We start from the raw sequence: 14,034 nt of genomic DNA on the forward strand, positions 1-14,034 counted from the left end.
TAGGATTGCTACAGATTGTTTTAAATATTCAACTAACTGCAATTTAAAAGTTACACAACTTTCTAATCACCTGGAACTACAGCAATCGGCAGTCCCTGCCAGTCTTTTGCTTTTCATGCTGTAATAACATGCCGTACGTCAACATACCTGCTGTAGCCAATCCACTGGCTTCAGCAGTGATGCTAGCATGTAGTGTTGGGCGAACTTGTGGTTTCAAGTTTGGCGTACAAGGTTTGGTTTATCTAAGAACTCATTCATGTATCCATTATGGAATTCTTAGATAATCCGAACCTTGTAGGCCGAACTTGAAAACACAAGTTCGCTCATCCCTACTGGTATGTACAGCACTCACCCACTGAGGTCAGTGATTGGCTGCAGTGGTTATATGGCTGTACGTGACAATTGCTGCAGGACAAGTAAACAAAGAGCATCTGCACTGGAGTGGTGGGAGATTTATATTTTACAACTTTATAATAGTTAGGCCTCATGCAAACAACCGTTTTTGTGGTCCGCATCCGAGCCGCATTTTTTGCGGCTCAGGTGTGGACCCATTCACTTCAATGGGGCCGCAAAAGATACGGACAGCACTCCGTGTGCTGTCCGCATCTGTTGCACCGTACTGTGGTCCAGCAAAAAAAATATAGCATGTCCTATTCTTGTCCGTTTTTCAGACAAGAATAGGCATTTCTACAATGGGCCGCCCGTTCCGTTAATTGCGGAAGGCACACAGACGACTTCTGTTTTTTGCGGATCTGCAGTGTGCATGTAGCCTTAGTTTCATTTTTAAACAATCCCTTTAATTTATAGCATGAATTTTTAAAGTGAACGTGATGACAACAAAAACAATAAAACATTTCAAAGCCTTTGAACATTATGCAATGAATATATGGGCTACACTGCTCGCAATTGCCATACTTGTATTAGTCTCTTCTCGCCTGCGTGGTAACTCTGTGGTTCTGTTAGCTGCATGTTCTTCTTGGGTGCCTCTTCTGGCATCACTTTTTTGCTCCATGTAGTATTCCTGTGGCTCAGTGCAGGATTCATCAGAATCCTCAAATGGCTCATTTAGGACTTCAGTGGTCTCAGAGATTGTTTCTGTAGTAACACTGCTATTTTGTCTCCGACGTTTTCGTCCACGCCTTCTCCTTAATGCAAAGGCTTTCTGTCAAAGGAACAATATATAATTTTTAGAAACTTTTTTCAAACAAAGCTCACCTTTACTCTTTATGGTAAGCCATATCCCATGGGGTCTAAAGGTGCCAAGCTTAATACCTGAAAATGGTTATAGGGCCAGATTTATCATTAGCTCAGGTCAGAATAATGGAGTGAAAAAGTCCCCCAAAAAGTCCCAAACGCTAAAACTGCGCACAAATTTGCAACTTTTTTCTGCTCTGCACTATGCTCGCCAGTTTTCTGAAAGTGGGCGTGTTTTCTTATGTAAATGAATCTCTAGACAGATTTACTATTGGGACTATTTAAAAAGTCGCAAAAAAGTCGCAATTTCACTCCAGTCAGGACCATGCTTATCTTATGAGACTTTTTAATAGAACATGTGACTTTTTCATAAAAACGTGCAACTTTTTCGTAATGATGTGCGACTTTTGTAAAGCTGCTTACTGACTGATAAACTGCTACCATCAAACCACATTTATTACAGTCTTAAAGGGCCGATCATATATCTGACTTGGCTAAAACTGACTTTAGCCATATGTGAGGGACATGAACATGTGGAGTCACTGTGGGTAGAGATACATGGCGCTAAAAACAATAATAAATCACTAATAGGAGTTTACTATAAACCACCTAATATACCAGAGTCCACAAAAAATCTACTACTTAACGAGATAGACGAGGCGGCAAATCATAATGAGGTGGTTATTATGGGGGACTTCAACTACCCAGATATAGACTGGGACACTGAAACTTGTATATCTCATAAAGGAAACAGGTTCTTGGCAATAACCAAAGACAATTACCTCTCCCAACTGGTTCAGGACCCGACTAGAGGGATGGCCATACTGGACTTAGTATTAACCAATAGACCTGACAGAACAACAGACGTGCAGGTTGGGGGACACCTGGGAAATAGTGACCACAAAGTAATAACCTTCCAATTATCATTCAAAAGAGCGTTTCTACAGGGAGGAACAAAAATACCAAACTTCAAAAAAGCTAAATTTAGCCAACTAAGAGAGGCCATAGGCCTAACTAAATGGGATAAAGTCCTCACAAATAAAAATACAGCCACAAAATGGGATATCTTTAAAAGCATCCTAAAGTCTCATTGTGAGAGGTACATACCGTATGGGAATAAAAGGTTAAGGAACAAAAAGAAACCAATGTGGATAAACAGAACTGTAAAGAAAGCAATAAATGACAAAAAGAAAGCATATAAAACACTAAAACAGGAAGGTAGCACGGAAGCACTGAAAAACTATAAGGAAAAAAATAGAACATGTAAAAAACTAATAAAAGCGGCCAAACTAGAGACCGAGAGATTGATTGCCAAAGAGAGTAAAACTAACCCTAAAATGTTCTTCAATTATATAAATGTTAAAAAGTATAAATCTGAGGGTGTCGGCCCGTTAAAGAGTAATGAGGGGGGAGTCGCAGAGAGCGACGAGGAGAAAGCAAAGCTGTTAAATATTTTTTTCTCCAATGTATTTACTGAGGAAAATAAACTGTCAGATGACATGCCGAATGTTTAAATAAATTCCCCATTAAAAGTGTCCTGTCTGACCCAGGAAGAAGTGCAACAGCGACTTAAAAAGATTAAAATAGACAAATCGCCAGGACTGGATGGCATACACCCCCGTATCCTTAGGGAATTAAGTAATGTCATAGCCAGACCCTTATTTCTGATATTTGCAGATTCTATGTTGACAGGGAATGTCCCACAGGATTGGCGCATGGCAAATGTGGTGCCAATATTCAAAAAGGGTCCAAAAACAGAGCCTGGAAACTATAGGCCGGTAAGTTTAACATTTGTTGTGGGTAAACTGTTTGAAGGTTTTCTGAGAGATGCTATGTTAGAGCATCTTAATGGAAATAAGCAAATAACGCCATATCAGCATGGCTTCGTGAGGGATCGATCATGTCAAACAAATCTAATCAGTTTCTATGAGGAGGTAAGTTCTAGACTTGACAGCGGCGAATCAATGGATGTCGTATATCTGGACTTCTCCAAAACATTTGACACTGTACCACATAAAAGGTTAGTATATAAAATGAGAATGCTCGGACTGGGAGAAAACGTCTGTAAGTGGGTAAGTGACTGGCTCAATGATAGAAAACAGAGGGTGGTTATTAATGGTACATACTCAGATTGGGTAACTGTCACTAGTGGAGTACCTCAGGGGTCAGTATTGGGCCATATTCTCTTCAATATATTTATCAATGATCTTGTAGAAGGCTTGCACAGTAAAATATCAATTTTCGCAGATGACACTAAACTGTGTAAAGTAATTAACACTGAAGAGGACAGTATACTACTACAGAGCGATCTGGATAGATTGGAGGCTTGGGCAGATAAGTGGCAGATGAGGTTTAACACTGATAAATGTAAAGTTATGCACATGGGAAGGAATAATGAAAGTCACCCGTACTTATTAAATGGTAAAACACTCGGTAACACTGACATGGAACAAGATCTAGGAATTTTAATAAACAGCAAACTAAGCTGCAAAAACCAGTGTCAGGCAGCTGCTGCCAAGGCCAATAGATGCCCGTGATGAGAACATAGTCCTACCACTTTACAAATCATCAGTCAGACCACACATGGAGTACTGTGTACAGTTCTGGACTTCAGTGAACAAAGCAGACATAGCAGAGCTGGAGAGGGTCCAGAGGAGGGCAACTAAAGTAATAACTGAAATGGGGCAACTACAGTACCCTGAAAGATTATCAAAATTAGGGTTATTCACTTTAGAAAAAAGACGACTGAGAGGAGATCTAATTAATATGTATAAATATATCAGGGGTCAGTACAGAGATCTCTCCCATCATCTATTTATCCCCAGGACTGTGACTGTGACGAGGGGACATCCTCTGCGTCTGGAGGAAAGAAGGTTTGTACACAAACAAAGAAGAGGATTCTTTACGGTAAGAGCAGTGAGACTATGGAACTCTCTGCCTGAGGAGGTGGTGATGGTGAGTACAATAAAGGAATTCAAGAGGGGCCTGGATGTATTTCTGGAGCGTAATAATATTACAGGCTATAGCTACTAGAGAGAGATCGTTGATCCAGGGATTTATTCTGATTGCCTGATTGGAGTCGGGAAGGAATTTTTATTCCCCTAAAGTGAGGAAAATTGGCTTCTACCTCACAGGGGTTTTTTGCCTTCCTCTGGATCAACTTGCAGGATGACAGGCCGAACTGGATGGACAAATGTCTTTTTTCGGCCTTATGTACTATGTTACTATGTTACTTATGTACTATGTTAGGCCTCATGCACACGACCGTTGTGTGCATCCGTGGCCGTTGTGCCGTTTTCCGTTTTTTTTCACGGACCCATTGACTTTCAATGGGTCCGTGGAAAAATCGGAAAATGCAGCCGCATCCGTGAGCCGTGTTTCCTGGCCGTGAAAAAAATATGACCTGTCCTATTTTTTTCACGGCCAACGGTTCACGGGCCCATTCAAGTCAATGGGTCCGTGAAAGAACACGGATGCACACAAGATTGGCATCCGTGTCCGTGATCCGTGGCCGTAGGTTTTAGTTTCATACAGACGGATCCGAAGATCCGTCTGCATAAAAGCTTTTTCTGATCTAAGTTTTCACTTCGTGAAAACTCATTTCCGACAGTATATTCTAACACAGAAGCGTTCCCATGGTGATGGGGACGCTTCTAGTTAGAATACACTGCAAACTTTGTACAAGACTCCCCCCTGCTGCCTGGCAGCACCCGATCTCTTACAGGGGGATATGATAGTACAATTAACCCCATCATATCCCCCTGTAAGAGATCAGGGCTGCCAGGCAGCAGGGGGCAGACCCCCCCCCCCTCCCCAGTTTGAATATCATTGTGCGGCCCCCCCCCTCCCCTGTTGTTAACTCGTTGGTGGCCAGTGTGCGCACCCCCCTCCCTCCCTCCCTCTATTGTTTTAATACATTGGGGCCAGTGTGCGCGCGCCCCCCCAACCCCCCCTCCCTCCCTCTATTGTTTTAATACATTGGGGCCAGTGTGCGCACCCCCCCAACCCCCCCCCTCCCTCCCTCTATTGTAATCATCATCGGTGGCAGCGGAGTAGAAGATTTTCATACTTACCTGCTTCTTGCTGCTGCGATGTCTGCGTCCGGCCGGGAGCTCCTCCTACTGGTAAGTGACAGGTCTGTGCGGCGCATTGCTGTCACTTACCAGTAGGAGGAGCTCCCGGCCGGACGCAGACATCGCAGCAGCAAGAAGCAGGTAAGTATGAAAATCTTCTACTCCGCTGCCACCGATGATGATTACAATAGAGGGAGGGAGGGGGGGGGGGGGGTTGGGGGGGTGCGCACACTGGCCCCAATGTATTAAAACAATAGAGAGAGGGAGGGAGGGGGGGTTGGGGGGGCGCGCGCACACTGGCCCCAATGTATTAAAACAATAGAGGGAGGGAGGGGGGGGGGTTGGGGGGGCGCGCGCACACTGGCCCCAATGTATTAAAATAATAGAGGGGGGGTTGGGGGGCGCGCGCACACTGGCCCCAATGTATTAAAATAATAGAGGGGGGGTTGGGGGGCGCGCGCACACTGGCCCCAATGTATTAAAACAATAGAGGGAGGGAGGGGGGTGCGCACACTGGCCACCAACGAGTTAACAACAGGGGAGGGGGGGCCCACTGGCCACCAATGAGTTAAAAACAGGGGGGGGGTCTGCCCCCTGCTGCCTGGCAGCACCTGCCAGGCAGCAGGGGGCAGTCATGTACACAGTTTTTTTTGTATATTCTAACCTGAAGCGTCTCCATCACCATGGGAACGCCTCTGTGTTAGAATATACTGTCGGAAATGAGTTTCACGATGTAGCTCATATCCGACAGTATATTCTAACATAGAGGCGTTCCCATGGTGATGGGGACGCTACAAGTTAAAATATACCATCGGATTGGAGAAAACTCCAATCCGATGGTATAACAGAACTCCAGACTTTACATTGAAAGTCAATGGGGACGGATCCGTTTGAAATGGCACCATATTGTGTCAACATCAAACGGATCCGTCCCCATTGACTTGCATTGTAATTCAGGACGGATCCGTTTGGCTCCGCACGGCCAGGCGGACACCAAAATGACTTTTTTTTCATGTCCGTGGATCCTCCAAAAATCAAGGAAGACCCACGGACGAAAAAACGGTCACGGATCACGGACCCACGGACCCCGTTTTTGCGGGCCGTGAAAAAAAACGGTCGTGTGCATGAGGCCTTAAAGTGGAGTGAGCTGTCAGAGTCATGATAAATCTGACCCATAGACTTCAGGAAATGTGTCAGAGACCATAAAGCCATTAAAAGGCCTCATGTAAAAATGAATCCACTAAATATGAATAGCCTTTGTGTGATTTCCAAATTGTTCTCACTCCTATGAACAGAAAAGGCTATTCTCATCCACAAATACAGGGGAACATAACCTGTGCTAAGATTCGCAGACCAGACACACAGATCCACAAAAAATGTATGTGTGCATGTCCCCATAGAAATAAATGGGTCAGTGGACATGTCAAACTATATTATGTTTGCGTGCATAAACCCCAATTCAATTTTGTTAGTTAGGTTGCCTAACTAAAACTGAATCTAGCAGCTACAAACTTTTTCTGCTGCAGGCTTCTAAGTAAACCTGCATTTAACCCTTTTTCCATTCACATAGCCGTATGAGGGCTTATTTTTTTCGGGACAAGTTGTACTTTCTAATTGCACCATTAAGGCTACTTTCACACTAGCGTTCGGGCGGATCCGATCATAATAATGCAGACGGAGGCTCCGTTCAGAACGGATCCGTCTGCATTAAAATGGCAAAAAAAAAAGCTAAGTGTGAAAATAGCCTCGGACGGATCCGTCCAGACTTTCAATGTAAAGTCAATGGGGGACGGATCCGCTTGAAGATTGAGCCACATTGTGGCATCTTCAAACGGATCCGTCCCCATTGACTTACATTGTAAGTCTGGACGGATCCGCACGCCTCCGAACGGCCAGGCGGACACCCGAACGCTGCAAGCAGCGTTCAGCTGTCCGCCTGTCCGTGCGGAGGCGAGCGGAGCGGAGGCTGAACGCCGCCAGACTGATGCAGTCTGAGCGGATCCGCATCCATTCAGACTGCATCAGAGCTGGACGGAAGCGTTCGGGTCCGCTCGTGAGCCCCTTCAAACGGAGCTCACGAGCGGACAGCCGAACGCTAGTGTGAAAGTAGCCTTACTGGTATTTGCATACCATGTAGTAGGAAGAGGGAAAAAATTCCAAATGGGGTAGAATTGGGAAAAAACGCAATTCTTGTAAAGGTTTTTATTAAAAAAAAATTACACTGTACTTTATGCGGTAAAATTGACCTGTTATCTCCATTCTCCAGGTCAGTACGGTTACAAAGATACCACACTTGTATAATTTTTCTTGTGTTTTAATACTGAAAAAAATTAAACCTTTGAGGGAACTTTTTTTTTATAACCATATTCTGACCCCTATAACTTTTTTTTTTGTTATGTGTACACATAAATTTTTAGCGGGACGATCTGTTCTTTTCAGTGATACCAATTTGAAGTGTGTGCGACTTTTTGATCACTTTTTATAAATAAAAAGAATTTGGGTAGTTGAAGTGACAAAAAATGGCAAATTGGCTATTTTTTTTTCCCCGTTACGCCATTTGCCATATGCCCTTAATATTGTTATATTTTAATTGTATGGGCATTTTCACATGCTGCGATGCCCATGATGTTTATTTTTTTTATTGTTTAAGTATTTATATTTTAAGGAAAGGGGGGTATTTTTATAAAAACTTTTTTAAACTTTGTTTTTTTAAGTCACCTTGGGTAACAATAACTGGCAATCATTGGATTGCCCGTTGTCTTCATTGATGGCTATATAGCAATCATTGAAGACTTCATTTGAACAATATCAATACAGTGCTGCCACCTAGTGGCCTGTATTGGTATAATCATCTAATAGGCTCTGAAGCCTGCTCTCAGCCGGGGAACGCTATTACTGGAGCGGAAGTGTGCAACTTCCGCTTCCGGACTGCACAGATGCTGTGGTCACATTTGACCACGGCATCTGAAAGGAAAAATAGCAGAAACCTGGCGGCTATAGCGCCCACTCGCACATGCAGCATGTTTGGGGACCAGACCTCCGTCGTACATGTACGGCAGAGGTACTTAAGGGGTTAAATGTGGATTTAGACAAAACATTTGGTGCAGCTTTCATCTTATGAATTATAAAGTGAGAAATTTTCATTGAAAATCTATAGCGAATCAGCCCCAGAATGTAGATCCAATAGATTAAAAAAATCAGCAGCATACCCACAATGCCGTGCTGTTTTTGCCCACTGCACATGAATTGGATTTAAAAAACTGTGCTGCAAATGATGTTGTACTTTCAGTAACTCAATTACATTACTATCACGTTGTCATTAAAAAAAGTTAATGAATTTAAACAACAGACCCTCTACGCCAGATCTGAGTAATCATGCCCAGTGTGGGGAGGCTTGGACTGGCCCACCTGGGAGCCAGGGAAATCCTTGGTGGGCCCCTGCCCAGTTACAGTCTACATATTAATCAGCAGCGGCAGGAAGCCCCAGCTTTCTGTTGGCAAGCGCTGCTGCCTGCCGCTTCAATAGGAAGAGCAGAGCTACACAGACATACATAAGGTGGCGATCTTGATCATCTCGCCACTTAACGTGCCCTGCAGTGATGCTGGTGGCTGGCGCTGCCATCTTTCAGTGGTGGGCACGACCCGCCTCTTGATACATGTGGTGCAGTGCCTGTGCTTCCTTCTCACTCCCTGCGCTGCACGCACTCTGAGTCCTCACAGAGCCCTGTCGCCTGCCCATATTCTAGAGTCTGCAGAGTGCGGCGGCGGGCTTTTACTGTGCTCCTAAGTGTGCAGACGTGCTTGGTGGTGCTGCTGTGTCCCCCATGATACAGAAACTGCCTGTGACTCAGTGGTGGACATCACAGGCTGCCGCTAGTCCCCCAAGACAGTATAAAATATAGGTAAATCTATAGTTTAATAAAAATACAATTTCACATTTTACTGCATTCCCTCTCTGGAAATTACAACTCCTAGCATGCCCTGTGAGATGCAAACCTTCAGTACCTGCTGGGAGTTACAGTTTTTCTGCAACATGCTGTAATTTTATATCACAATTATGATCGCATACTACAAAAATTTGAATAAACATTGCTAAAAAAAAGTCATACACACTCCAACGTACGGTATCGATATAGTACAGATCGGCCCTTCAAAAAAATGTGTCCTCACACAGCTCCGTAGATGTAAATGTAAGGTTTCATTTTGTGCTTTTATTTTGTTTTTGTTTAGTATTAACCTGTAAGATACCTAGGTTTCAAGTAAAAAAACAACAACACAGATTTCCTATAATAAAGTCATATAAAATTATAAATAAAAGAAAAAAAAAGAAAGACATATATTAGGTACCGCTGCGTCTGTAACAACCTTCTCTATAAAAATATGGCACAATCTTTCCCCTCAGATGAATGCCATAAAAAACTAAAAACTAAATAAAAACAGTACAACCACCAAATATAGTAATCCAAGGGGACTGCAATATGTGTGGAAATGTATAACAAAACACCAATTCAAAAACGCACATATGATAATACACAAAAATGTATTAGTAGAACAAATCATACAACAAACAACATATCATAAATTAAATAAATAGCAGCAATACATGAAGGTACTATGACAGTATTAGTTCAACCGCAAGGCGAAACACGCGTTGGGGTTGGTTGTTCACACCTGGCCTCTGGTTTGTATTGCTCTCTTATGCTACTTTTTGCACTTATTTCTCAATTGATGATGGTTTTGTCCTTAACAGGGTATGCGGGATAGTATTGCAACTTATCTGTTTAATTCCTGTTAGGATTTCTCTCTGCAAGGTTACAGTAGCAACTGGCATGGCTACTTATGGGACTTGTGCAATATGTTTTAAAGATTTTAGTGATGTGTTTAACAATTATTACTGGCATAGCATACCCTATGTAGATGTGACAATGCGGCCTTGAATGACCAGGGTGAACTAATACTGTCATAGTACCTTAATGTATTGCTGCTATTTACTTTATTTTATGATATGTTGTTTGTTGCATGATTTGTTCTACTAATACATTTTTGTGTATTATCATATGTGCGTTTTAGAATTGGTGATTTTTTTTTTTTTATAAAAACAGTGCCAAAACAAAGTCTAATGCCAAGCAATCTAAAAATCTTATGTACTCCGAAATGGTACCAATCAAACGGTCACCTCATCCTACAAAAAACAAGCTCCTACATAAGACAATAGCCCTAAAAATGTAAAAAATATGGCTTTCAGAAAATGGTAACACAAAATGATATTTTCACTGTGTAAAATTTTAAGGGATTGTCTTATCTCAGACAATGGGGACATATGGCTTGTCTTATAGATGTGGGTCCCACCTATATCAGTAACGGAGCCCCGCAAGGTGGTGGCTGGAGGACTCCGGTCTGGCCACCACCAAGTGGTCTCCCCATAGAAGTCAATGGGAGCGCACTGCTCATGACCAGCCACCGCTCCCATTCACTTCTACGGGCCCGACGGAAATAGCCGATCCAGAGCTTGGCTATTTGTGGCGGCCCCATAGAAAAAAAATGGAGGGCAGCTGCATATGTGCAGTGCGGCCTCTACAACTCTTTCAGGGCTCCGTTCTCAATATAGGTGCGGTTCCAGCTGTGTGACCCGCACCCATAAGACAATGGAGGCATATCCTAGCAATATGCCCCCATTGTCTGAGATGAGACAATCCCTTTAATAGAAATAAAAAAAATAGACATATTCGGTATTGCTGCGTCTGTAACGACCTGCTCTATAAAAATATGACATGACCTATCCCTTCAGGTGAATGCCATAAAAAAAATGCAATTTTTTTGGTCCCCTTGCCCCAAAAAAGTGTAATATTGATCAATCAAAAAATCATATGCACCCAAAAATGCAACAATAAATATGTCAACTCTTCCTGCAAAAAAAGGAGCCCCTACACAAGATCATTGGCAGAAAAATAAAAAATATATGGCTTTCAGAAATGGAAACCTGATTTAAAAATAAATTCTTCATTATGTAAAAGAAAATAATAACTAGACATATGGATGTAGTAGAGCTAACACTCATGATTTAGGAGATGTGTTATCTAAACTAAATGCGTTAAGCAAACACCTTCAATTACTTTTAAATGGCTTTGGTCTCAAGATAACGCAATTAAGAAATTTGAGTTAAGAGCTTGAGTGCTAACCCTGCTACATCTGTATTGTCACAGTGTAGTTCACTGTGACACGGGTTACCGTGTTGCTCGCTTTAGTAGCTCCTGGGCGTAATGGCTGCGGTGGATGCCCTGTAGGCTGATTACCTGATGAACAAACTAAACGCTCATTCGTTGGGTACCTCAATTCGATCATTTGTGCGCACATAAAATTGATCATTTACTGATAGTAGATTGTGCTGTGTAATCACGATCTGCTGCTGCCGGAAAACAACTAGTCAGTATGGGGAAGAACAGTAGTGTTCACCACTCCACATACAATGGAGATCACTGCATGTAAATACAGCGTTCTCCTCAATTAAAGAGCAGGCACTTGTCGGGAAGGAACGCTTCCTTCCCAACAATCTCCTGCTCTGTTGTCTTGGGTAAAGGGACTTTAACAGATTAGGTTATCAACTACAATGAGCTGCTTAATGAGAAACAATTTGATATAGAGCAGTGCACAAGCACGTTCTGTCTTGCACTCTGTATTGTGTGCTAAACTGCAAATATTCATGTGTAGGAGTCCGAAAAATGAACAAGTAATATTTATTTTAGGATGGGACACTAGAATAATTTCCACTGGTGGGCCCTAGGCACCCCAGTCCAACACAGAGTGTGGGTATATTTAAAACATTTACTACAAACTTTCTAAGCATCACAAAATCAGAGGAACGGTCACACTTACATGTTGGTTGAAGTTATGGTTCACAAATTGTTTTAGTCAGCACAGGAGCAGGCAGTTTATGTGAGTAAACTTAGTACTGTCTTTAGCATACTATATTGGGCTATTTCCACACTCGCGTTTGGTGCGGATCTGTCATGGATCTGTACAGATGGATCCGTTCAGATAATACAAATGTCTGCATCCAATCAGAAAGGATCCGCAAACATAGCCGCAAACGGATCGCACAAACAGAAAGCCAAAACTCCAGTGTGAAAGTAGCCCTATATGTAGATGCCATTCTTTACTTGAGTAACGTTCAATATGTAACACTTACGTAAAGCGTATCATTCAACTAACTGCATGGAAATTTTCTAATTGTACTGGAACAGTCATATGAATTCTTAGACAACACTTCTCAGAAAACAGAGGAGCATTGCTAAGGCTCAAAATTGGCTACTTTAGAGCTTTTTTTTCTAATAGAAATGTATGATTTCAGTAATTAAAGTGTATTACAAAAATGGTCAGAATGATGCACAATTATTACTGTACATAAGTGCTTACTTTGTCACTGAGTAGTAGGTCCAACACAACATGTACCCATTGGCCATTTTCATGATTCTCTTACCTTTCTCTTCATTGCGAGTGTCTGGGATTTGGTCAGTATTGGTGGGGTGGATTCGGCACGTTCCTCGTGTTCTTTCTCACTGCTTTCTTTACTTTTCTCTGTGAGGTTCACCTCAGCAGGGGCTAATGAGGTAGCACTTGTAAGAACAGGACATGTGGCTGCAGCAACTTCCGTGGATGGTGACCGCTTGGGGTCACTTTCAGGGGAGTTCAAGTGCTGGTAATTTCTCTTGTCACAGTATTCCTGTTCCATAAGTTCTGTCTGTAAAGTAAAGCAGCAGCATTATATTGTGTTTAATAGAACACTGGTCCTGTGCAGCTTCCTTCTTCCCAACCTCAAAGGCCATCATCTAGTGGTAACTAAGCTACATCTCAGGTTGTGAATGCATACAGTGCAAAGATGTATTTACCTGGCAAATGTGAAGGGCATACAAAGAAACTGGAAGTAACACAAAATAATAGCCTAAATGAGATCCACAGGTCTGAAATTCTCACAGTAGGCACTTGCTGGCACTATAGTAAAATGATCTGGAATCCCACAAGTTCAGAGGCAGACCGAGTAGAGAACAGTTCTGAGATTCCCCTTACAATAGTAGCACACATCATTTCTTTCCTAGATGTTCTGTAACCCAACATGCGTGTAACATTTGCATAACGTTTGTAAGGCTGAAAAAAAAGACATCCGTCCATCTAGTTATCCTGCAAGTTAATCCAGAGAAAGGCAAAAAACCTTCATGAGGTGGAAGCCAATTTTCCTAATTTTAGGGGGAAAAATTCCTTCTCAACTCCAATCAGAATGGATCAACAGCCCTTAATATATAGTTTTTTATATGTACTCTACCTTTAATAATCTGGCACACTTCATATCCACTTAATGATGGTTTAAAAATATGTCTTGCTAACCATATACAGCATCGCTTACAGGTGGCCAAAGGGAAAAGCTTGTTCTGCCAGGTTCAGACTCTCTGTCCAAAAGCAAAAGGGAATAAAAAAAAAAAAACTACACAAAAATACACCGGATTCTGACAAACTAAGGCTACATGCACACGACAGAAAAATAAAAAAAATCCGTTAATGACAGAAAAACTGTCAGTTTTTAACAAACTTTTTTCACTGATTCCTTCTGAGAAAAGGACGTTAAAAAGGACCCATTCAAGATTATTCACTGGCCATCAAAAAAAATAATAATGCCGTATGAATAACCCCATAGACTACCACTGCTCTTAAAATGGGCGTGTGATTGCCGTTTTAAAAAAAACGTCCATCACATGCCGTTTTTCACATCATGTAC

At 42.2% G+C, this 14,034-nt stretch overlaps 1 protein-coding gene across 2 annotated transcripts in view; it reads right to left on the reverse strand.

Annotated features, from left to right (window-relative positions):
* The window catches only part of KAT6B (lysine acetyltransferase 6B), a 258,661-nt gene that overhangs the window by 13,343 nt on the left and 231,284 nt on the right, over positions 1 to 14,034 (reverse strand). For both annotated transcript variants that reach the window (XM_044297450.1, XM_044297449.1), the window contains exons 14-15: positions 12,745 to 13,005; positions 916 to 1,162 (exon numbers count right to left, since the gene is read on the reverse strand). In XM_044297450.1, coding sequence (XP_044153385.1) covers positions 916 to 1,162; positions 12,745 to 13,005 — 508 coding nt within the window. The remainder of the gene's footprint in view (positions 1 to 915; positions 1,163 to 12,744; positions 13,006 to 14,034) is intronic.

The sequence above is a fragment of the Bufo gargarizans genome, chromosome 6 (assembly GCF_014858855.1).
Source record: "Bufo gargarizans isolate SCDJY-AF-19 chromosome 6, ASM1485885v1, whole genome shotgun sequence".
In the NCBI taxonomy this organism is placed as follows: Eukaryota; Metazoa; Chordata; class Amphibia; order Anura; family Bufonidae; genus Bufo; species Bufo gargarizans.